Source organism: Narcine bancroftii, chromosome 13 (assembly GCF_036971445.1).
Source record: "Narcine bancroftii isolate sNarBan1 chromosome 13, sNarBan1.hap1, whole genome shotgun sequence".
Lineage (NCBI taxonomy): Eukaryota > Metazoa > Chordata > Chondrichthyes > Torpediniformes > Narcinidae > Narcine > Narcine bancroftii.
Genome location: NC_091481.1, coordinates 43089743 through 43114054, shown reverse-complemented (window position 1 = coordinate 43114054; position 24312 = coordinate 43089743). Strand labels below are relative to the sequence as shown.

The window sequence follows — 24312 nt, the reverse complement described above, 5'->3', positions numbered from 1 at the left end:
GATCCGGGAGTTCCGGTTTTGATCTATTGATTTTCTGTGGCGTTATATACAATTGGTGCAAAAGGTTATACTGGACCAGCCTGTACCTTGCATTAATGACCGTGGTCATGCTTTTCCGGCACAAGTCGCACCAGCACCTCTCATCAATTGTAATGCTCAAGTCCGACTCCCATCTTTGTCTCAACCTATGAAGGCCGGTTTGGGTCCCTCTGACTGGAACAGGAATACATTGCTGAAATTAATTTCTTGCCGATCCCCCTTTGAATCAGGGTCTCTATGCTACTGCAATGAGGTAGGACCATACCTGGACCTAATACGTCCCATAGAAAAGACCTTATTTGAAGATAGCAGTGGAATGTTTTATTCGGTAAATCATATTTATTTTTAAGCTGTTCAGATGACATTAATTGCCCTTGCTTGTAACAGTCCTCTATACATTTGACTCCATAATGGAGTCAGATGTCCAGAATCTTGTTACCCTCTGTCAGTGGTATTAATATATTCAGAGTCCAGGGCATTTTGGGGGACAAGCCCCATCTCAATATCCAAATACTGGTTGATTTTGGACCCGATACTAATCACTTGTTTTAATATGGGGCTGCACTTCTTCCCTGTCAACAATTTAATGTCCCATTTATAAATAAAATCCTCTGCTATCTTCTCACCCACCGGGTGCTGATCAATTTGAGCCCAGGATGGTACATCTCCTCCATGAAAAAGGAGGCGGTGTATCTCGACTGAGCCGCCCAATAATATTTTTTGAAGTCCGGCAATCTCAATCCGCCTAAACTATAGTCCCATGTTAATTTTTCCATCAAGACCCTTGGTACCTTACTATTCCAAAGAAATCTCCTAACCAGATGTGATAACTGTTTGAAGAAACCCTGGGGCAATGGAACAGGCAATGTTTGGAAAAGATATTGGAATCTTGGCAACACATTCATTTTGATGCAGTTGACTCTGCCTATCAGAGTGATAGGCAGGGGCATCCACCTCTTTAAGACCTCCTCGACTCTTCCCAGCAAGGGGGCATAATTTAACTTGTATAAATTATTAAATTCACTATCAATGTTAACTCCTAGGTATTTGATCCCCTTCTGTGGCCACTTTAAATTACTAATTCCTTTTCTTTGGCTTGGCTTCGCGGACGAAGATTTATGGAGGGGGTATATGTCCACGTCAGCTGCAGGCACGTTTGTGGCTGACAAGTCCGATGCGGGACAGGCAGACACGGTTGCAGCGGTTGCAAGGGAAAATTGGTTGGTTGGGGTTGGGTGTTGGGTTTTTCCTCCTTTGCCTTTTGTCAGTGAGGTGGGCTCTGCGGTCTTCTTCAAAGGAGGTTGCTGCTGCCCGCCAAACTGTGAGGCGCCAAGATGCACGGTTTGAGGCGATATCAATGTGGCAGGCACCAAGAGATTTCTTTAGGCAGTCCTTGTACCTTTTCTTTGGTGCACCTCTGTCACGGTGGCCAGTGGAGAGCTCACCATATAACACGATCTTGGGAAGGCGATGGTCCTCCATTCTGGAGACGTGACCCACCCAGCGCAGCTGGATCTTCAGCAGCGTGGACTCGATGCTGTCGACCTCTGCCATCTCAAGTACTTCGACGTTAGGGATGAAAGCGCTCCAATGAATGTTGAGGATGGAGCGGAGACAACGCTGGTGGAAGTGTTCTAGGAGCCGTAGGTGATGCCGGTAGAGGACCCATGATTCGGAGCCGAACAGGAGTGTGGGTATGACAACGGCTCTGCATACGCTTATCTTTGTGAAGTTTTTCAGTTGGTTGTATTCCAGACTCTTTTGTGTAGTCTTCCAAAGGCGCTATTTGCCTTGGCGAGTCTGTTGTCTATCTCGTTGTCGATCCTTGCATCTGATGAAATGGTGCAGCCGAGATAGGTAAACTGGTTGACCGTTTTGAGTTTTGTGTGCCCGATGGAGATGTGGGGGGGCTGGTAGTCATGGTCATGGTGGGGAGCTGGCTGATGGAGGACCTCAGTTTTCTTCAGGCTGACTTCCAGGCCAAACATTTTGGCAGTTTCCGCAAAACAGGACGTCAAGCGCTGAAGAGCTGGCTCTGAATGGGCAACTAAAGCAGCATCGTCTGCAAAGAGTAGTTCATATAATTACCCTCATTCAGTAGCATCACCTTGCTCTTATCCCAATTGATCTTATACCCAGAGAGTTCCCCATAGTCCTCCAGTAACTCATGCAGTTTAGGCAGAGAAGTTGCAGGGTCTGTCAAATATATCAGTACGTCACCAGAAAACAAATTAATTTTGTGTTCCTCCTGGCCCACTCTATAACCTTTGATGGGTAGATTCTGACAAATTGCTTCTGCCAACAGTTCCATTGCCAACACAAAGAGAGCTGGTGAGAATGGGCACCCTTGTCTACTAAATCTGGTAAATGGGAAGGGTGAAGAGACCTGCCCATTGGTTACAATTTTTGCCTTGGGCGTGTGACACAGCGCCCTAATCCAGTTTTTAAAAATTGGTCCCAGCCCTGCCTTCTCCAGCACCTTGAATAAAAATTCCCACTCCAGTCTATCGAAGGCCTTTTCTGCATCCAAGGAGATGGCCAGACCCTTTATTGTGCCAGATGTATAACACTCAGCAATCTGCCAATATTATCTGCTGCCTGCCTTCCCTGCACAAAGCCTGTCTGATCCTTATTTATCAATTTTGGAAAATGCAATGCCAGTCTATTTGCCAGGGCTTGTAAAAATCCTCTGGGCTCAGGCAGGGGAGGTCTAATCTGGCCAGGAACTTGTCCTCTTGATTAATGTCTCCAGACAATTCAGATTTATATAATCCATAAAATTCCTTGAAGATCTCATTAATTTCCTTTGGTTTGTACAAGATCTGGCCATTCCCCATTCGTATTGCATTAATTGTTCTAGAGGCTTGTTCAGCCCTCAACTGGCACGCGAGTACCTTATGAGCTCTTTCCCCCAACTCATAATATTTTTATCTCAACCTCATAATAGCCTTTTCCATACTATACATCTGAAGCGTGTTATATTCCAATTTCTTATTTGTGAGAGCTCTGTAATGGTCCTCTAGGCCTGATTCCTGAAAATCCTTCTCTAATTGGGTAATGTCCTTTTCCAATTCCTCCATTTCCCTCATATAGTTTTTCTTGACCATCTTCGTATACCCAATTATCTGACCCTTCAAGTATGCCTTGAGGGTGTCCCATAGAAGAAATTTATCTGGATTAGAGGGGCAGTTGTCCTCACAAAACTGTTTATTTGAGATCTTATAAAGCTACAAAACTCCGACTTTCTCAATAGCAAAGTGTTAAGATGCCACCTGAATGCTGTGTCCTGCTTATCTGGCATGTCTAAAGTCAAGACCAGGGGGGAGTGGTCTGAGAGAAGTCTTGCTCTGTACTCAGCTTCCATGATCCTACCCTCTAAATGAGCTGAAGCTTAAAAGAAATCTATTCTCGAGTAGGAGTCATGTGGTTTCGAGTTGAATGAGTAGTCTCTCTCTCTCTTGGATGCATTCTACACCACACATCTATTAAATTCAACTCCCTCATACAGTCAATGGTGGCTTTCGCCTCTCTAGTCCTAGTTATACATATTGTGAACTTGTCCAATACAGGATCCAGGCATAAATTAAAGTCGCCCCCTATCAAAATATTTTCATTTTCCTCCACCAAACGTAGGGAAATGTCCTGTATAAATTTTTCATCATCAAAATTGGGGGCGTGTACACAGTAACTAGTGTCCAGGACTCTGAGAATATTTGAGAGTGCACCATTACGAATCTACCCATTTTGCCTGCAGTCACCCTCTGCACCTGTACTGGAACACTCTTCCTTATTAAAAGTGCCACTCCCCTTGCTTTTGAGCCAAACAAGGAGGATATAACCTGGGCCACCCACTCTCTTTTTAACTTTTTATGTTCCCACTCAGTTAAATGTGTCTCTTGAAGAAAGGCCAGATCCACCCCCATTTGTTTTAATGTGTGCGAAGGCTCTTTCCCGTTTCACCGAACTTTCTAGGCCGTTAACATTAAAAGAGACTACCTTTATGGTCTTATTCATTATCTTCAGGTTCTTCCAAAAGTATCTCCCCCTTCGCTACCACCACCCCACGCACTCCCAATCTCTTACCGTCCGACCTTTGATCCCATCCACCCAAGCCATGAGAATACGCAAATAAAAAACAAAGGGGAGACAAAGACAATAATTCAAATAACTGATCAGAACAACATGAAACCAAGTGCAAAAGACATTCACAGTCATATTTCCCCTTAATCCCATATAATCCTCCCAATGCAACCTCTGCTCCACATTACATCCACCCTCCTGTTTTGCTGACAGCCTCCTTCAGCTGTCAACCATTCCCCACAACAAAAGGTTGTGCCACCGGCACCCATCTAATCCCCTCTCCATCAACCGAGCTCCCCGGGATAAGTCACAGATAAAACTATTATAGCTATTTGGGTTAACCCCTTAAAAAAAAAGTACTTTAACAATTTAAATACCAAGAAAGGTAAGACAACATATAAGTATAATCTAGAACATCTTTCCTTCAAAATCTATTTCTCCTTTGTTTCCCACTGCAGGTAAACCTTCAGCGAATTCACGTGCTTCCTTTGGATCTGAAATAAATTTTTCTTGTACCCCTTGGCAACGATACCTTTAGGGTGGCTGGGTACCTCAATACACAGTCGTAACCTTTTTGTTTAACTAACCTTTTAGCTGATTCTAATGCTTTTCTTGCTTTCAGGAGGGTCGCACTAATGTCCGGGTAGAAAAAATCTTTGTTGCTTTCTACCTTTAGGGGGGACCCTCTTCTTTTCACATTCATCGCTGCCACCCCCAGTATTTTTTCTCCGTCCTGGTAATGGAGCAGTCTCACCAGGACAGATCGTGGCCTTTGTCTGGGACCAGGTCTGGGTAAAAGAGATCTATACGCCCTTTCCACCTCAATCCAGCACTTCCCTACGCAGCACCTTAGGAATCCAAGTTTGGAAGAAATGTGACGGATTCTGTCCTTCCACCCCTTCTTTTAACCCCACTATCTTAATGTTATTTCTTCTGCTAAAATTTTTATTGGCATCCAATTTTTTCCAAGCATTTTCCCTTTCCTTTAATAATATTTCTACCTTATTATTTATACTATGTATAGTATCCTCATTTTGGCTTACCCTTTTCTCCACCTCAGCCACCCTACTCATTAGCCCAGATAAGGTGCTCTGGACCCTGTCTAGCTTCCCCCCCCCCACCCCCCACCACCCCATGTCTTTGGCTCTTTCATCCACAGCTCTAAAGGGTCTGCTTTCCATTTGCCCCATCTTGTCAATAATGCAGGAAGGGCTCGGAGCCCCCCTGCTGGCTTTTCTTTAGCAGAGTTCTCTTTCTGGGTCTCTCCGCTCCACAGGACCTGTCTTCATCGCTGGAGTCTTGCTCTTGTAGATTTATGGACCCCCCGCTGTTGCAGCCGCCGGTATTAGAGATCTCTTCTAGAGCAGCTCTGCACCTGCCAGCTGGTCTGCTAGTTTCAATGCCATTTCCTGCCAGAACTCCCGCAGCTCCCTGGAACTCGATCCTGGACCCACTGCTGGGGCAGAGGAGAGTATTGGAGTCATCCCCGTTGTCGGAACTGACACTGATACTGACGCCCGCTGCTCTGCAGGACTCAATCTTGGACCCACTATTGGGGCAGAGGTAAGTATTAAACTCACCCCTGTTGTCGGCACCGATGCCGATTTCCTGCCAGTTCCCTTTCTTTCAGGCCACTCCGATGTCTGCGGAGTTCAGCGCTGCTGCCTCACGCCTCTTCACGGGCCTCGCACTCCCCACGAGCGCACCCATTTCAACGGTCCCGTTGAGAAAGGGGGGGACTCGATCCTTTCCCATCCCCAAAGGCTTCAGGGGATTTTTGTTCAGATACTTGCCGGCCATTTCCATCGGAGTCCTGCTCTTCCCATCTGGTAAGTTTCATGTTTGAAGTTGCAGCTTCCACTTCGGGCCCCGCCATTTTTCCCACCACGAGGCATACCTTGCTTCGTCTCTTGCTTTGGGAAAGTTCTTTTGTATTCTTACTCAGCAGCCTTCCTTTTTGGTCATTCTGTATTGTAAATACTTTCCAAAGCCCTTTCCTGGTGTTTTTGATATTTTGGTTAAAAAGCCCGGGAGCTCTCGGGTTCTGCCTCCTCCTTCTCTCCCTGCATCATGTAACCTCAAAAAGATATAATCTAGGATCATCTTAATTAAACCCTGTAAATCCACTTATCAAAAAGGAAAAAAATCCTGAAACTAATACTAATATAACCCGTCCTTCTTATCGAGGTTACGTAATCAAACAACAGGAAAAATTCAAAGATGGATCAAGTCGCGACCTCCAGAAGATCAGCATGAAGGCACCCAAATCATCTAAAACTGCCAATTGTGATAGTATTCCATAAATGGGACCCAAACCTTTCAAACTGAAACTTTTTATCTTTAATATTATATCTAATTTTCTCTAAACTTTGATATAACATTACATCATGCAGCCACTGAGCATGAGTCATTGGGAGTTCATCTTTCCATTTCAGTAAAACTGCTCGTCTGGCTATCAACGTGCTAAATGCTAAAACTTTCTCCTGAGATAAAAGTTTATCTGGTTCAAGTGCAAAACAAAAACAGAGCAATTTATGGGCATGCATTTAATTTAATCTTAAAAATTGTTGAAAAATATTCTCCCAATATCTTCCTAATTGGGACATTCCCAGAACATATGAATCAGTGAAGCTTCAAAAATGTTACGCTTTCCACAAAATGGATCAACATCCACATAGAAACAGGATCATTTGAGTTTAGATGTGTTTTCTGTGTACCACCTTGAATTATAATAATGCACAAAATGAAGATTCATTGATCGAACTAAGAGTGGAATACCAATATATTCAGATCACACTCCCAATCATTTTTAATCCCAGCTGTTGGGGCTAGTCTTAAATCCAATAAATCAATATAAATACGTGATATTAATCCACTGTGAACAAATTATAAATCAAAAAGTATATCGAGAATATTTGAGTGTGTGATTTGAGAAAAAGTGTTTAATTTAGACCGGTGGTTCTCAACCTTTTTCTTTCCACTCACATTCCACCTTAAATAATCCCTAGCCATTGGTGCTCTGTGATTAGTAAGGGATTGCTTAAGGTGGGCTGTGACTGGGAAGGGAGAGTTGAGAACCATTGCTCTGGACCCAACTGAAATATCTTCGTTGAGAAAAATTATTATTGGCCCATTTCTTTTGGAGTTATGAAACTGCATATAATGAGTCAATTAGGTACGATTAAAACAGTGGTTTACAAATGTTTTCTTTCCACTCACAGGCCACCTGAAGCAATCCCTTACAAATCACAAAGCACCGATGGCATAGGGATTACTTAAAGTGGTCTGTGAGTGGAAAGAAAATGGTTGAGAACCACTGATTTAGACTGAACATAATTCCAAACTTGCAAATAGGTAAAAAAATGTCTATTAGAGATCTTAAACTTAACTGACAATTGCTCAAAAGAAGCAAAGTTATTTCAAATAAATAAATCTTTAAAATGTTTAATATCGAATCTGTACCCTTCCTTAAAGCCTTCATGTAATATTGAAGGTGGGAATAGATGGTAACCTGTAATAGAACTAGCCAGAGAAAAATGATCATAACCAAAAAAGTTCCTACATTGAGCCCACATTCTCAATCTAATTCTCATTATTGGATTATGTGTCCATTTAGAAAATGAAAAGGGTTAGCGGAATCTAAAATTTCCAACATAGACGATTTCTTAGAAAAGTTCAGTTCCATTTCTGTCCAAAAAGAGCGACTTACTCATTTATCAAATTTTAATACTAAAAGTAAACTACATATATTAATCACCCAGTAATAAAATCAAAAATTTGGAAGTAACAGTCTCCCATTCCTAATAGTTTTCTGAAGATGGGCTTTACTTAAGATGGAAATCTAAATGAAAAACTGACCGAATCTAATAAATTAAAGAAGGATTTTGGTATAAAAATTGGTAAAGCTTGAAAAAGGTACAAAAATGTAGGTAGAATGTTCACTTTAATCGAATTAATACATCCAATCATTGTATTCAAAAGTGGTGACCACCCCAATAATAATATTTTAATCTGATCGAGTAATACTACAACATTTTCTTTCATAAGTTTATTATAACTCTTCATGATAGTGATTCCCAAATATTGAAATTGGTCTTTTAAACAGAAATTTACAATACATAGAAAGAGATCCTTTTAAATTCACACTTGGATAGAGTTATTTTATATTCCAAAAATTGTCCAAATTGAACATAGATAGTTTATATATTTGGTATAGAAACCTCCGGATTTGAAATGAAAAGCAATGAATCATCTGCATAGGGAGATACTTTATGTTCAATTCCATTTCTGAAGATTTATCAGCAGCTGATATTCCCTCATCTGCATTCTGGTTTTATGGCCGTCTGCTTGATCTGCACTCATTTCTCATCCAACCAATCCCCACAATATGCATGTTCTCCTGAGATGTGCTGAAGAGCACTCACTATTACCTGTCCAACTCCAATGTCGAGGTTGTGACAGAGTATCTAGAGGTGGTTTGGGAGGAACACACATTTTAAAACAGAATATTTGCAGGACTTTTGCAGAGTGCTTTTTGCAAAAAGAGCAACAAAGTTGCAGCATACAGCTTGCCTGGGAGAATGTGTGATTTTTGCAGGCAGAGACGGAACAGTTTTGCTCTCAGAGAGGGAGGCAATGAAACAGAGAGAGAGGAGACAGAAATCAGTTCCAGAAGGGCAAAGCTGGCAAACTTTTGGAAGACTACCTGGTCAAAGGAGAAGACTGGCTGTCTGAAAGGTGACCTGAAAGAAGGAGGATCATCTGGAGAACCCTGAAGGGGGCAAGTTTCGTCAGCAAGACTGACTGGAAAAGAATTGGGTGTGGATGTCCTGGAGAAAAAGGAATATCTCTCTGAAGACCAACAAGAACCCTCCTGAGTGGTAACCATTTGCCTGTTAAGCACCAAAGACTGGTGAACTTTGTTAATGCTAACTTCTATGCACAGTACGAGAATTGCCTGCAACCAGTGAGATTGGACTGTGATCCAAAGAACTTTCCAAAGCCTATATACACATTACACACACCTGCGCTTAGTAGTAGAGGTGGGATTGAGTAGGCTAAATAGGTTAAGTAATTTGATAGTAATAAGTTAATGTTTAATTCTGTTTTCTTGGTCAAATATAATTAAAAACTACTTGTGTTTAAGTACCCCTTTGTGTCGCGGTGCATATCTATTGTTGCTGGTTTTTGGGGTCCTCTGGACTCCATAACAAAGTCAATTCAAGTTTCTTGTCACCTGATTGTACAAATGCGTCCCAGCGAAACTGTGTTCTCTGGTCCTCGGTGCAAAAATATGCAGACACACATCCAGACATAACACACAGACAAGTGAAACATATGCAGGATAAGTATTATATCTATAAAAATAAATAGATAAATGAGCAGTTCCTTTGGTCGTTCAGCGTTCTCACTGCTGTGTGAATAAACACCCTCCATTCAGTCCTCTAGGCACCTCCAGATCAACTGCTCAACCAACCACCACTTCATAACCTGGCTGACCCATCAATAATTGATGCAACACCCCACCATAAGCATAAATATCCCTATCATCTCCATCTGACCTTCCCAGTCATGTGCTGGATTGCTTCCCAATTATTTACCCAAGTTCCATAAATTATCTGCACAAATCCCACCTCAATTATTTGCCCAGCATCCACCAACCCCAATATCCAGCTAATCCTCCCAATTATCTGTTCAATAGTCAATATTTTACTCTTTCGACAACATAGTTTACAATTTGAGAAATAATTTGGTATATTTACTTCTTTTTAGTCTGCAAAGAAGATGAAAATGTGAAACCTCCTGATTGCCAAACTGCTTTTACAGAACTTCAGATGTATGCAGGTAAAAAATACCAGTCTTCTTCTTTGGCTTGGCTTCGCGGACGAAGATTTATGGAGGGGGTAAAAAGTCCACATCAGCTGCAGGCTCGTTTGTGGCTGACCAGTCCGATGCGGGACAGGCAGACACGATTGCAGCGGTTGCAAGGGAAAATTGGTTGGTTGGGGTTGGGTGTTGGGTTTTTCCTCCTTTGCCTTTTGTCAGTGAGGTGGGCTCTGCGGTCTTCTTCAAAGGAGGCTGCTGCCCGCCAAACTGTGAGGCGCCAAGATGCACGGTTTGAGGCGTTATCAGCCCACTGGCGGTGGTCAATGTGGCAGGCACCAAGAGATTTCTTTAGGCAGTCCTTGTACCTTTTCTTTGGTGCACCTCTGTCACGGTGGCCAGTGGAGAGCTCGCCATATAATACGATCTTGGGAAGATCGTAAAAAATACCAGTACTCTACTGATAAGTACCCTGATCAACTTTAAAATGTTTTCATTCCCCTAAAACAGAGTTAAAAGTACCGGAATGCAGTTCGTTCTCCAATGGCACCATCTGACCAATCCTCAGACTTAGAGGGATGAGTAATAGAATTCAGGTTCACAATTATAAAATTCAGCTTTCAAGATGCAAGATACCTTTATTGTCATGTAATATTATGCAAAATTTCCTTCTCCCTGCCGTAAGGCAGACAAAAAGTCACCATTAGTATTGCCTGGCACCCCAAACATTAGCCCCTTTCTCACCACCGATTACATCTGAATTAACCCGCCAATATCATGGGTCAAATTACATGGTGGGAAATGATGTAACCATGCTCTGATATGTAGAGGGACCGAGGGTCAGAGCCCGGCCGAGTTAACTCACCAATTGTCTTTGGATGCTGTGAAAGCACAACCTGCTCTCGCATTGTCACTACTGGAGACAGGACTTCCCTTAACATCCCATTTCCTAGAAGGGTGGGCAGTGAGAAAGGGGCTACTAAGAGAGAAAGAGAAGCAAAAACGAGTCTTTCAGTGTCGCTGAGTGTCTGTGGATTCACCTGCAGGGCTCTCTGCAGTCTCAGAGTTGCCTATATGATTTATAGACAACTCAAACACCAGATCCAAACCTCCAATATGATCAGGAAGCCTTCAGCGCTCGAGGTCCTTTGCAAGTCCTCAGCCACCTCTTGAATCCTAGCTGTGATACCAGGTCCCCATGAGCCAGTGTCCACCACCCTGCACCCCAAGTAGGTACCTGGTCCAGATGACCCTGTGTCCAGCAGCCTGCAACCCATGCAGGTATCTGGTCCCCATGAGCCAGTGTCCAGCACCCTGCAGCCCGTGTAGGTACCTGGTCTGCATGAGCCAGTGTCTACCACCCTACAGCCTGTGTAGGTACCTGGTCCCCATGAGCCTGTGTCCAGCAGCCTGCAGCCCATGTAGGTCCTGGTCCCCATGAGCCAGTGTCCAGCACCCTGCAGCCCGTGTAGGTACCTGTTCACATGAGCCAGTGTCTACCACCCTGCAGCCTGTGTAGGTACCTGGTCCCCATGAGCCTGTGTCCAGCAGCCTGCAGCCCGTGTAGGTCCTGGTCCCCATGAGCCTGTGTCCACCAGCCTGCTGCCCGTGTAGGTCCTGTTCCCCATGAGCCTGTGTCCAGCAGCCTGCTGCCCGTGTAGGTCCTGGTCCCCATGAGCCTGTGACCACCACCCTGCAGCCTGTGTAGGTACCTGTTCCCCATGAGCCTGTGTCCAGCAGCCTGCTGCCCGTGTAGGTCCTGGTCCCCATGAGCCTGTGACCACCACCCTGCAGCCTGTGTAGGTACCTGGTCCCCATGACCCTGTGTCCAGTAGCCTGCAGCCCGTGTAGGTCCTGGACCCCATGAGGCTGTGACCACCTCCCTGTAGCCCATGTAGGTACCTGGTCCCCATGAGCCCATGTCCAGCAGCTTGCAGCCCGCGCAGGTACCTGGTCCCCATGAGCCCATATCCAGCAGCCTGCAGCCCATGCGTGCCTTGACTGCAAGTCGCCCACCTCCTATGTGAATTCCTCAGCTGCAGATCCCCACACTGGTCGGCCATTGTGGTCACTGTCCTGTAGCGTCCTTCAGCTTCTAAGCCTCTTGCTGGTCTGCTTCCATGTTCACCTTCCCTGTAGGGTCATCTCCTCTGTTTCGCTTATCAATAGAGGGTTGTTCTTTCCCTTTCTGGTCCCTTGTTTCCGCTGCCATCCTGGTCCCAGACCTCAATGGTTCCTGGATTTTATTTACAAACATGGTCGACTCCTTTAACAGAACAAGTCAGCATGGTTTTTTAAAGGGTAGCTCTTGCCTGACCAACTTATTAGAGTTTTTTGAAGAAATCTCAAGTAGGACAGACAAAGGAGAGGCCGTGGATGTTATCTATTTAGATTTTCAAAAGGCTTTCGATAAGATGCCGCACACTAGGCTGTCAAATAAGATGAGGGCCCATGGAATGACAGGGAAGTTATTAAACTGGATAGAAAAGTGGCTGATAGGCAGGAAGCAAAGGGTTGAAATTAAGGGTTCCCGTTCTGGATGCCTGCCTGTAACTACTGGTGTTCCGCAGGGGTCGGTATTGGGGCCGTTGATGTTTACAATTTATATTAATGATTTGGATTGTGGTTTAAATGGTTTTGTGGCCAAATTTGCGAATGACACCAAGATAGGTGACAGAATAGGAAGTGTAGAAACTGTAAAGTTGCAAAAGATTAGGAAACTGGGCAAAATTTTGGCAGATGGGATTTTACAGTTTACATTTTGGCAGTGGAAATAAACAGACAGAATACTATTTGGATGGGATGAAAATTCAGACCTTGGATGTGCAAAAGGACCTGGGTGTCCTTGTGCAAGGAAACCTAAAAGTTAATGACCAGGTGAAATTGGTAATGAAGAAAGTGAATGTTGGCATTCATTTCAAGAGGAATAGTGTACAAGAGTAAAGAGGTGTTCATGAGGCTCCATGGGGCACTGGTGAGACCTCATTTGAAGTACTGTGTGCAGTTTTGGGCCCTCTATCTTAGAAAGGATGTGATGTTGTTGGAGAGGGTGCAGAGGAGATTTACTAGAATGACTCCCAGAATGCAAAGGATAATGTACGAGGAGCGTTTGACAGCTCTTGTGTTGTATTCATTGGAGTATAAGAGAATAAGAGGAGATCTCATGGAGGCATTTTGTATTTTGAAAGATTTAGATAGGGTGGATGCAAGTAAGATGTTTCCCTTGGTGGGTGAATTGAGGACAAGAAAATGAAAGGATATCCATATAAAACAGAGATTAGGAACTTCTTTAGCCAGAGGGTCGTGGATCTGTGGAACCGCTGCCGCATACAGCAGTGGAAGCCAGATCATTGGGAGTATTTAAACAAGAAATAGACAAGTATCTCATTAGTGAGGGCATGAAGGAGTATGGGGAAAAAGTTGGAAATTGGAAATAGTGTAGAGTAGCTTAGTGTAGGTTTATGGAACAGACTCGATGGGCCTAGTGGCCTGGTTCTGTTCCTTTGTCTTGTAATCTTGTGACATTTCAAACCTGAATGGAGCCAATGTCATTACAACTGGTGGTTGAACCCTTCAGAGTCTTCATAGCAACTGCTCTGACACCATTCTTTTCCTCTTTGAAATACACAAAATGTATTTATTTTTTCAATCCCATTATTTGGCATGAATTCTTTACCTCTAGTTTTCATATTTCAGAATTAATTGAAAAATCTTGAAAATCGGGGGGGTGGGGTTGGAAGTAGAAATATATTTTATCTGTTGTCCTTCTTTAACCTGCCCAGATATATCCACCACCACAAAACCATTTCCATCCAGAAGACATTTGCCACACACAGCCTCTTTACGAAGGGTTACATTAATAACTTGCGCATACTTTATCATAAACAAATCCTTCTTAAAACAAAGAACATATGGTCTGAGTCAGGGGGTCTGGTCGGGACAGTCTGAGTTGGGGTGGTCTGAGTCAGAACTGTCTGAGTCGGGGTGGTTTGAGTCAGGGTGGTCTGAGTCTGGGTGGTCTGAGTCTGGGTGGTCTGAGTCTGGGTGGTCTGAGTCAGGGGTTGGTCTGAGATGGGGTGGTCTGAGTCAGGATGGTCTGTAGGGGATTGGTCTGAGATGGGGTGGTCTGAGTCGGGGTGGCCTGAGTCAGGATGGTCTGAGTCAAGGGTTGGTCTGAGTCGGGGTGGTCTGAGTAGGGGGTTGGTCTGAGTCAGGATGGTCTGAGTTGGGGGTTGGTCTGAGATGGGAGAGGTCTGTTGAGGAGGTCTGAGTCAGGACGGTCTGAGTCGGGGGGTCTGAGTCAGGACAGTCTGAGTTGGGGTGGTCTGAGTCGGGATGGTCTGAGTCAGGATGGTCTGAGTCGGGGGTTGGTCTGAGTCAGGATGGTCTGAGTCGGGGGTTGGTCTGAGATGGGGCGGTCTGAGTCGGGGCGGTCTGATTTGGGGTGGTCTGAGTCAGGGGTTGGTCTGAGTTGGGGCGGTATGTCAGGGCGGTCTGAGTCGGGGTGGTCTGAGTCGGGACTGTCTGAGTCGGGATGGTCCGAGTCGGGGCGGTCTGAGTCGGGACTGTCTGAGTCAGGATGGTCCGAGTCGGAGCGGTCTGAGTCGGAGGTTAGTCTGAGTCGGGACTGTCTGAGTCGGGATGGTCCGAGTCGGGGCGGTCTGAGTCGGGACTGTCTGAGTCGGGATGGTCCGAGTCGGGGCGGTCTGAGTCGGGACTGTCTGAGTCGGGATGGTCCGAGTCGGGGCGGTCTGAGTCGGAGGTTAGTCTGAGTCGGGGTTGGTCTGAGATGGGGTGGTCTGAGTTGGAGGTTGGTCTGAGAAAGGGCAGTCTGAGACGGGCCATCAGAGATTGGGCTTTCTGATTCGAGGGACTTTGACTCGTAATAGTCTGACGTAAGGGCAGATAAAATATATATATATGTATATATTACTTTTCTCTTGACATAAGCAGTGGGAATGACAGCTTGGACAGGCGAATGTTCCTCGTGCAGAATGATGGTAGTTATGGGAAGCCACCAGTATCCCTGATAACTTCATTTACAGCTCCTTATAATGAAAGAGATTTAAGGAATCGGAGCTGGAGTTGAATTAACAGGCATTACAGGGAGACTTTGGAGGGTAGGTGGGTGACAGTCAGGAAAGGTAAAGGGGACAGGGAGGCAGTGCAGGGCACCCTGTGGCTATTCCCCTCAATAACAAGTATACCAAGTGGCTGCTGCTGAGGGGGATCAGGTCTCTGACAAGGTGTCTGGTCCTGTGGCTAAGAAGGGAAGGGAGGAGAAGAGATGAGCTTTAATGATAGTTAGGGGTTCTGTAGAATGGTTTGAGATTGCTAGGTGATATGTTGCCTCCTGGTGCCAGGGTCCAAGATATCTCAGATCGAGTTCACGGCATTCTCAGCAGGGAGGGTGAGCGGCCAGATGTTGTGGTCTGTGTAGGGATTAATGACGTGGGTCAGAAGGTTGATGTGGTCCTGCAAGGAGACTTCAGGGAGTTAGGTGCTAGGTTGAAGGACAGGACCTCCAGGGTAGTGATATCAGAATTACTACCTGTGCTACATGCCAGTGAGGTTAGAAATAGGAGAATAATGGAGCATAACACATGGCTAAAGTCATGGTGCAAGAAGGTGGGCTTCAGGTTTCTGGATCAAGGAAGATGGGACCAGTTCTGTTGGAACGGCTAATATCCTTGAGAGGAGGATTGCTGGTGCTGCTCTGGTGGGTTTAAACTAGAACCAAAGTGTCAAAGCAGATAGAGGAGTGGAGAAGGGAAAAGATGATGTGAAACATGCATGTAATGTCAGAGGTCAAAGGGTTGTATGTGGTGAAATGTTTCAATGAAAGAAGTTTTGTAGGAAAGACATATGAGCTTAGAGTGTTGATTGGACCGTGGAATTATTATGGCTATGGCCATTAGTGAAACTTGATTGCAGGAGGGATAGAACTGACAGCTCCATGTTCTGGGCATCTGTTGCTTCAGGCACGATAGAGCGGGGGTGGGAATGAAAGGGGGAGGAGTAGCATTGCCTGTGCTCAGGCAGGACAGACCAGAGGATTCAACTACGGAGGCTATATGGATGGAGCTGAGGAATAGCTTTATAGACTGCTCATTAGTCAATGTGAATTAGTGGAGCAAATCTGTAGTGTTAGCAGACAGCTGCAGGAAATATGTTTGCGATTGTAGGATATTTTAATTTTCCACATATTGACTGGGATCCCCATACCGTAAAAGGGCTGGATTTAGATTTCAGATTTATTGTCAGAGTACATATGGGACATCACATACAACCCTGAGTTTCCTTTCTCCTGTGGGCCCAGCAGAATTACCACTAATAGGTTGCACAGAAATGGCTTGCAGTTTGTCAAATGTGTTCAGGAAAGTTTTCTAAATCAATATATAGAGGTACCAACTAGAGAGAATGCAATACTGGATTTCCTTTTAGGAAACAAGACAGGACAGGGGACAGAAGTGTATAGGGGGACATTTTGGATCCAGTGATCATAATGCCATTAGTTTCAAGTTAATGATGGAGAAGAATCGGTCTGGGCCTTGGGTTAAGATTCTAAATTGGAGAAAGGCCAATTTTGAGGAAATGTGCAAGGATCTAGAAAGTATGGATTTTGATAAATTATTTTCTGGCAAGGTTAAGTGCGAGGTCCTGCAAGGTGAGATTTTGAGAGCACAGAGTTTGTATGTTCCTGTCAGGATCAAAGGCAAGGTTAGAACGCACAGGAAACCATGGTTTTTGAAGGATATTGGGGATCTGGTTTAGAAGTAGAGAGAGGGGTATAACAGGTATAGGCAACATGGAGCAATTGAGGAACTTGAGAAGGATAAAAAAATCTAAGATAAACCTCAAGAAGGAAATCAGGAAGGTTAAAAGAAGACGTCAAATTGCTTTGGCAGACAAAGTGAAGGAAAATTCTGAGGATTTCTACAAGTATATTAAGAACAAAAGTATAGTTAGGGACAAAATTGGCCCCCTTGATGATCAAAGTGGTCAGCTAGCTATGGAGCCAAAAGAAATGGGGAAGATCTAAAAATTTTTTTCATCAGTATTTATTCAAGAAACTGACATATAGTCAAGAGAAGTTAGGAAAACATGCAGTGACGCCTTTACAGCACCAGTGATCGGGATCCGGTTTCGAATCCCATGCTGTCTGTAATGAGTTTGTACTTTCTCTCCATGTCTGCTTGGGTTTTCCCCAGGGACTATAGTTTCCTTCCATTGTTAATTGGGTGTAAATGGGATGGCATGGACTTGTGGGCCGTGCTGTTTGTCTACATTTTTTAAAAAGTAGTCATGGAATTTATACAGATTAGCGGAGGAGGTGCAAGGGTGCATAAATCCTCAGGCCCTACAAGATATTTCCTCAGACCTTGAGGAAAGCTAGTGTAAAAATTGCAGGGCCTCTGGCAGAAATATTTAAAATGTCCTTAGCCACAGGTGAGGTGCTGGAAGATTGGAGCTCACGTTGTTCTGTTATTTAAAAAAATACTTCAAAAGTAACCTAAGAAATTTAGGTGGTGAGCCTGACGTCAGTAGTAGGCAAATTATTGGAAGGTGTTCTAAGAGATAGGCTATACAAGCATTTGGATAGCCAAGGCCTGATTATGGAGAGTCAACATGGTTTTATGCGTGGTAGGTTTAACCAATCTGATAGAACTTTTTGGGGAGATTACCAGAAAAGTTGATGAAGCAAAGGCTGTGGAAGTTGTCCACATGGACTTCAGTAAGGCCTTTGACAAGATCCCACATGGGGGTTCAGACACTCGATATTCATAATGAGGTAGTAAACTGTATTCAACAATGGCTTTATGGGAAAAGCCAGAGAGTGGTGGTGAATGATGCTTCTCAGACTGGAGGCTTGTGACTAGTGGTGTGCCTCAGGGATCAGTGCTGGGACCATTGGTGTTTGTCATTTATATCAATAATCTAGAACAGTGGCTTTATTCCACTCACATACCACTTTAATCCCTATGCCATTGGTGCTCTGTGATTAGTAAGGGATTTATTAAGGTGGGAAGGGAATCACTGCTCTAGACCCAATTGTTACTGAAATATTTTACTTGAGAAAATTTGTCATTGGCTCATTTCTTTTAGAGTTCTGAAACCGTGCACATAACGAGTCAATTAGGTACGATTAAAACAGTGGTTTTAAAACTTTTTCTTTCCACTCACAAATCACCTTAAGCAATCCCTTACTAATCACAGAGCACCGATGGCATAAGGAATTCGTAAAGTGGTATGTGAATGGAAAGAAAAAGAATTTGAAAACCACTGTTCTAGATGATAATATGGTAAATTGGATCAGAAAGTTTGCAGATGACACTATGATTGGAGGCACTGTTGACAGTGAGGAAGGGTTTCAAGGATTTCAGAGGGATCTGGACCAGCTGGAAACATGGGCTGAAAATCGACAGATGGCATTTAATGCAGACAAGTGTCAGGTGTTGCATTTTGGAAGAACAAACCAAGAAAGGACATACATGGTCAATGGTAGGACACTGAGGGGTGCGGTAGAAGGATCTGGGAATATGGATACATTCTTCCCTGAAAGTGGTGTCAGAGGTAGATAGGGTGGTAAAGAGAGCTTTTGACATTTTGGCTTTCATGAATCAAAGTATTGAGTACAGGAATTGGGATGTTATGGTAAAGTTGTATAAGACATTCGTGAGGCCAAAGTTGGAGTGTTATGTGCAGTTTTGGCTGTGTTTTACTTCTGACATGATGGCTCAAGCCCAAAAAGTCAGTTCTGCATCTTTGCCTTTGCTACATAAAGGACACTGTTTGACCTGCTGAGTTTCTCCAGCATTGGGTGTTTTCAATAAAATTAGAAGAGTGCAGAGATTTACTAGGATGTTGCTGGCAGTTCAGGAACTGAGTTATAGGGAAAGATTAAATAGGTTGAGACTTGATTCCTTGGAGAGTAGAAGAATGAGGGGAGATTTGATAATATATAAAATTATGAACAGATATACAGAGTAAATGTGGATAGGGTAGGGTTACAAACCAGAAGACAGGTGAAAAGGGAAATGTTTAGGGGGAACACGAGGGGGAACTTCTTCATACAGAGAGTGGTGGGAATGTGGAACAAGCTACCAAATGAAGTGGTGAATGTGGACTCAAATGTAACATTTAAGAAGAATTTGGACAGGTACATGGTTGGGAGAGGTATGGAGGGCAGTGGACTGGGTGCAGGTCAGTGGGACTGGGCAAATAAAATGGTTCAGCGCAGACTAGAAGGGGTGAAGGGCCTGTTCTGTGCTGTACTTTATAGTTCTAGGGTTCTTGCAGGGCAGTGCAAACCTTTTGGCCCACGACATTGGGCTGACCCATATAAACCTGGTGCACAATGGGAACACTGGATGCAGTAAATGACTCCTACAGACTGTCTGAGCACCTGAATGGTGGTGATAGGAGGGGAGACTGAATGCAGACTGGAAGATTGTTTTGTTGAGCACTTTGGTTCTGTCTGCTGAAATAGCAAGAACCTCCCAGTGGCTTCAAATCCACATTTCCCTTACTTCAATTCCACACTGATGTGTCTGTTCATTACCTCATGTCCTGCCAAGTTAAGGCCACCTGCAAATTGGAGGAACCACACAATCCAACCAGATGACGTAAATACTGTTGTCTCCAATCTGCACTAACCCCCCTCCCCCTGTCTTTCTCTTTCTGTATCCTTCTTGTGGCCTTTCTCCAGACTTCCACATCTTCACTTTCTTCTCCTATCAGGGATCTATCTCTGTCCTCTCCCCTATCGCTCCCCAGCTTCTTCCTTTCCTACCCTCCCATCTCTAGCCATCTACTGCTCCCTCTTACCTGTTAGCTGTTCTCCTCCCCTTCCCCCTTCTGCTCCAAATCACCAAGATTACAAACTGCCTGTTTTAATTTCAGAGAGTAAGTAGGGGTGAAGTTAGTAGCTTGGGTATTTGTCAGAAGAATGGCTTCAGATTTCTTTGCTTTTAATTGATGAATATTTCTGTTCAGGACATTTTCCAGAAGCTAGATGAAAAACCAGTGTGATAATCCACAGGCAATGAATTCAAAGGGCTAAATGGTTCCTTCTGTGTTATAACTCCTTGAACATTTGAAGAGGATTTAGGAACACGGTTGTGATCAAAGAAACCTGGAGTAATGGCTCCATTCCCTATCATGGAAAAATGAATCTCTCGGCTTTATTGCACAGAAGACTTGAGCTGGCCCTGATCCAAACTAGGGAAGTGCAGGGAAGGGAAAGGTGGCCCGAACTTTATTGCCTGGGTCCCAGGGAAGGTAATAGTGTCATCGGGGGGCAGGCCAGCCTGAGCCAATTAGCATATACAATCCATACTATTGTATTCACCCCCTCATTTTATTCAGAACCCCTCACCCCCTTTTACACAAAGAGAGGGATGGAAGAGAGAGAAAAGAAAAAAAATTTGCGTGTCCGAGCTCTGCGAGCTCTGCTGTTTGGGAGGGGAAGCCATCCTGGGGAAGGGCGGGGAGGAAGCACTCTGGGTCGGGGTAATGCTTAAGGGCTCCTGGGAGGAAGGGGAATTTGATGCCTCCCGGAGGACTGACTCCTGGAGAGTAGAGCCGGGTGGCTTGGCCTCCACTGTTGCGCTCCTGTGTGGGGTGGTCTGCTCCGTGGGATGGGCTGTGGCAGACAGGGCGGTCTCGGGATCCCTGGCCCTCGCCAGGTCTCGGATAGACATAGTGTCCTCATGGCTATCGGGGTACTTCACAAATGCATATTGCGGGTTGGCATGTATGAGGTGTACCACTTCCACCAGTGGATCTGTCTTATGACCCCTCGCGTGTTTCCATAACAGGTCCAGCCCTGGGGTTGCCAACCAAGGAGGAATGGAGGCACCATTCGACAATCTCCTAGGGAAAGCAAATAAACGTTCATGCAGTGTGGTGTTAGTCGCGAAGCACAGGAGTGATCAGATGGCGTGAAGCACTTAGGGCAAAACATCCTGCCAGCAGGACACCGGCATGTTTTTGGACAAGGGCCAGGAACACTGCCTTCCAGATGGTGGCATTCTCCCTTTCCACCTGGCCATTACCCCTGGGGTTATAGCTGGTGGTCCTGCTGGTGGCTATGGCTCTGGCCAGAAAGTACTATTGCTGTTCCTCACTCATGAACGAGGTCCCCCAATTGCTGTGAATGTACTCAGGTTACCTGAACAGGGTGAAGATACTGCGCAGTGCCTTGATGACCATTGCCGAGGTCATATCTGGGCAGGGAATAGCAAAGGGGAACATGGATAACTCATCCACCACAGTCAGGAAGTAGGCATTCCTATTTGTAGTGGGTAGGGGGCCCTTAAAATCGACATTGAGCTGTTCAAAAGGACATGTGGTCTTGATAAGGTGTGCCTTCTCAGGCCGGTAGAACTGCAGCTTACATTCAGTGCAGATCTGGCAGCGTCTGGTCGTGGACTGGACTTCCTTAACGGAATACTTCTCAGAAAGTTCCGAGTCTTGACAAAGTGTTATAACCTTGTGACTCCGGGGTGGCACAAACTGTTGTGGAAGGTCTGGAGACGGTCACGGTGGGTCCTGGCATACGTCCCTTGGGATAGGGTGTCTGGGGGATCGTTGAATTTACCTGGTCGGAACAAGATGTCATAATTATAGGTGGAGAGCTCGATCCTTCACCTAAGAATCTTGTCATTCTTGATTTTACCTCGCTGTTTAGTATTAAACATGAAGGTCATGGCCCTCTGGTCTGTCGGCAAGGTAAAACGTTTACCGGCCAGGTAATGATGCCAATGGCACACCGCCTCAACGATCGCTTGGGCCTCCTTCTCGACTGAGTAATGACGTTCCCCAGGACCGTGCAGGGTGCGGGAGAAAAATGCTACTGGCCTGCCTGCCTGGTTAAGAGTGGCAGCCAGTACAAAATTGGAGGGATCGCTCTCCACACGAAATGGGATGGCATGCATCGTGGCCTTTGCGATGTCTCCTCGGATCTGGTAGAATGCAGCTTGGGCTTCCGCCGATAATGGGAAAGTTGTGGACTTAATCAAGGGGTGGGCCTGATCGGCATAATTGGGTGCCCATTGTGCAGAATAGGAAAACAGCCCTAGGCACCTTTTCAGCGCTTTTAGGGTGTTTGGGACTGAGAGCTCCATAAGGGGTTGCATGCGGTCAGGGTCTGAGGCTATGACACCATGTGCCACAACACAACCAAAAAGGGCCAGACAATCTGTGTGGAACACACACTTGTCCTTATTTTACGTCAAGTTGAGGGACTTGGCTAAACGTAAGAAATTAGCGAGGTTCGCGTCGTGGTCTCGTTGGTCGTGGCCACAGATGGTGGCATTGTTGAGATATGGGAATGTCACCATCACCTGGTGTTCCTTCACCATCCGATCCATAACCCTCTGAAAAGCAGAGGTAACACCGCAAGGCACCCGCAGGAAGTGAAAAAGTCTGCCATCGGCCTTGAAACCTGTGTAGAACCGGTCGCTTGGGCGAAGGGGGGAGTTGATGATAGGCCGACTTGAGGTCAATGGTTAAGACTCTGTATTATGCAACCTTGTTGACCAAGTCAGCTATCCGGGGTAGAGGGTACGCATCCAACTGGGTGAAGCGGTTGATGGTTTGACTATAATCAATTACCATCCGGGGCTTGCGTGCCCCTCTGACCATGAAGACCTGCGCCCTCCAAGGGCTGGAGCTAGGGGCTATGATCCCCTCCGCCAAGAGTCGCTGAACCTCGGCCCGGATTAATGCCATATCCTCTGTGCTGTAGCACCTACTCTTGGTGGCAATTGGTTTACAGTCCGGGGTGAGGTTTGCAAATAGTGACAAAGGGGCCACCCACAGAGTGGTGAGGCTGCAAGATGGTGCCAAAGGCAGGGTGCTCGATTGGGGGGGGTCCGTAGCTGCAGGTTATAAATGGTGAGCGGTGTTTGGGACCCCCCAAATGCCATCATCACACTCCTGAACTGACTCTGGAAGTCGAGTCCCAGGAGGAATGGCACACAGAGCTGGGGCATGACCAAAAATAAGAAATCAATATAACATTACCCCCCCCCCCCCACCGTCAGCAACGCCACACAGTACCCCCGGATATAAGTCTGCTGGTCTCGCCGCCATCGACATGGATCCGGTCATCGGCCAAATGGGAATCGAGAATCTACGGGCCACCTTTTAGTACTGCCACTGTCAAAGAGGCAGTTCGATTTGTGCCCATTTACCTCGATCTGCATCATGGAGTTCATGATTGGGTGAGGGCTGGCTTGGTCCAAGGTGAAAGATGCCAGGATAGATGCGTTGTCTTTGTCATCGGTGGGGAGGCCCGATGCAAAAGATGGCGGCCTCATGTTGACCACGCTGCTAACGCTGGTGAAGAAAGCGGAAGTGACATCATCGATGGCAGAAGTGATGTCGCTGGTGAGGGTTGCTGCTACGCAGAGAATGGCGGCAGGAACAGGTAAAATGGCGCTCACCTTACTACGCATGTGGCCAGCACTGGAAGCTCCTCGGCCATACCCACTGCGCTCTCTGAGATGGGGCTCTGCACCTGCAGACACGTTGGTAATGACCCTTTCTCCCACAGCCTGAGCAGGTAGCTCCTTTCGCAGGGCAGAGACGTCACGGATGTCTTGCTTGCCCGCAAAAGTTGCACCTCGATGATCCTGGTGCTACTGCTGCTGCAGTCGAGTCGGCCATCCCCAATGCTGACTCCCAGGATGGCAGCCCTCATGGTGACGCATACTGGGTAGGGCCACTTCTGCCTGCATTCAACTCCACGTAGCACTGGGCCGAGTCTAAGGTTCTGGCCAGTTGGATCGCTTGTTTCAGTGGAAGTTGATCCTCCTCGAAGAGACGTTGTCAGATATAATCTGACATGCAAGCATCCCAGACCAGGTCTTCGATGCACTGGGCCCCTGGCACAGAGAGCGTGGGGTTCCCCAGTCTTTTCCCAGTGTGATCAGGGCTCGAACGAACTCTTCCACCTTCTCATCAGGCTGCTGTTTTCTAGATGCCAGGAGATAACGGGAGTAGACCTCATTGATCTTGGGCTTATATAGTACCTGTAGTTCAGCCATTGCTTCTGTGTAGGTCGTTCAGCTTCTGATAGCCTGGAAAGCCCTCTGGCCGACTCTTGCCTGTAGGACCTTCAGCCTCTTTTCGTCCAAATCGACCACTCCAACAGTGGCCTCCAGGAAGTTGTTAAAGTAGTTGACCCACTGCTCGAAGAGCTCCGATGTACCTGGGACTTGGGGGATCCACTTCTAGCCGATCGGGGCGCAGCACCTTCTCCATTACTGGAGACATTAAAATTTCTGTGCAATAAATTGTTGGGCACTATCAGTTGCACCAGTAATTGCAAAGACAAAGACTTTAGGGGAACGATAGGTTTTA

At 45.7% G+C, this 24312-nt stretch overlaps 1 protein-coding gene across 1 annotated transcript in view; it reads left to right on the top strand.

The window, feature by feature from the left end:
* cfap54 (cilia and flagella associated protein 54) overlaps positions 1 to 24312 on the top strand; it is a 1315566-nt gene that overhangs the window by 1250722 nt on the left and 40532 nt on the right. The window contains exon 64 of the mRNA XM_069909968.1: positions 9892 to 9963. Within this exon, the coding sequence (XP_069766069.1) occupies positions 9892 to 9963 (72 nt within the window). The remainder of the gene's footprint in view (positions 1 to 9891; positions 9964 to 24312) is intronic.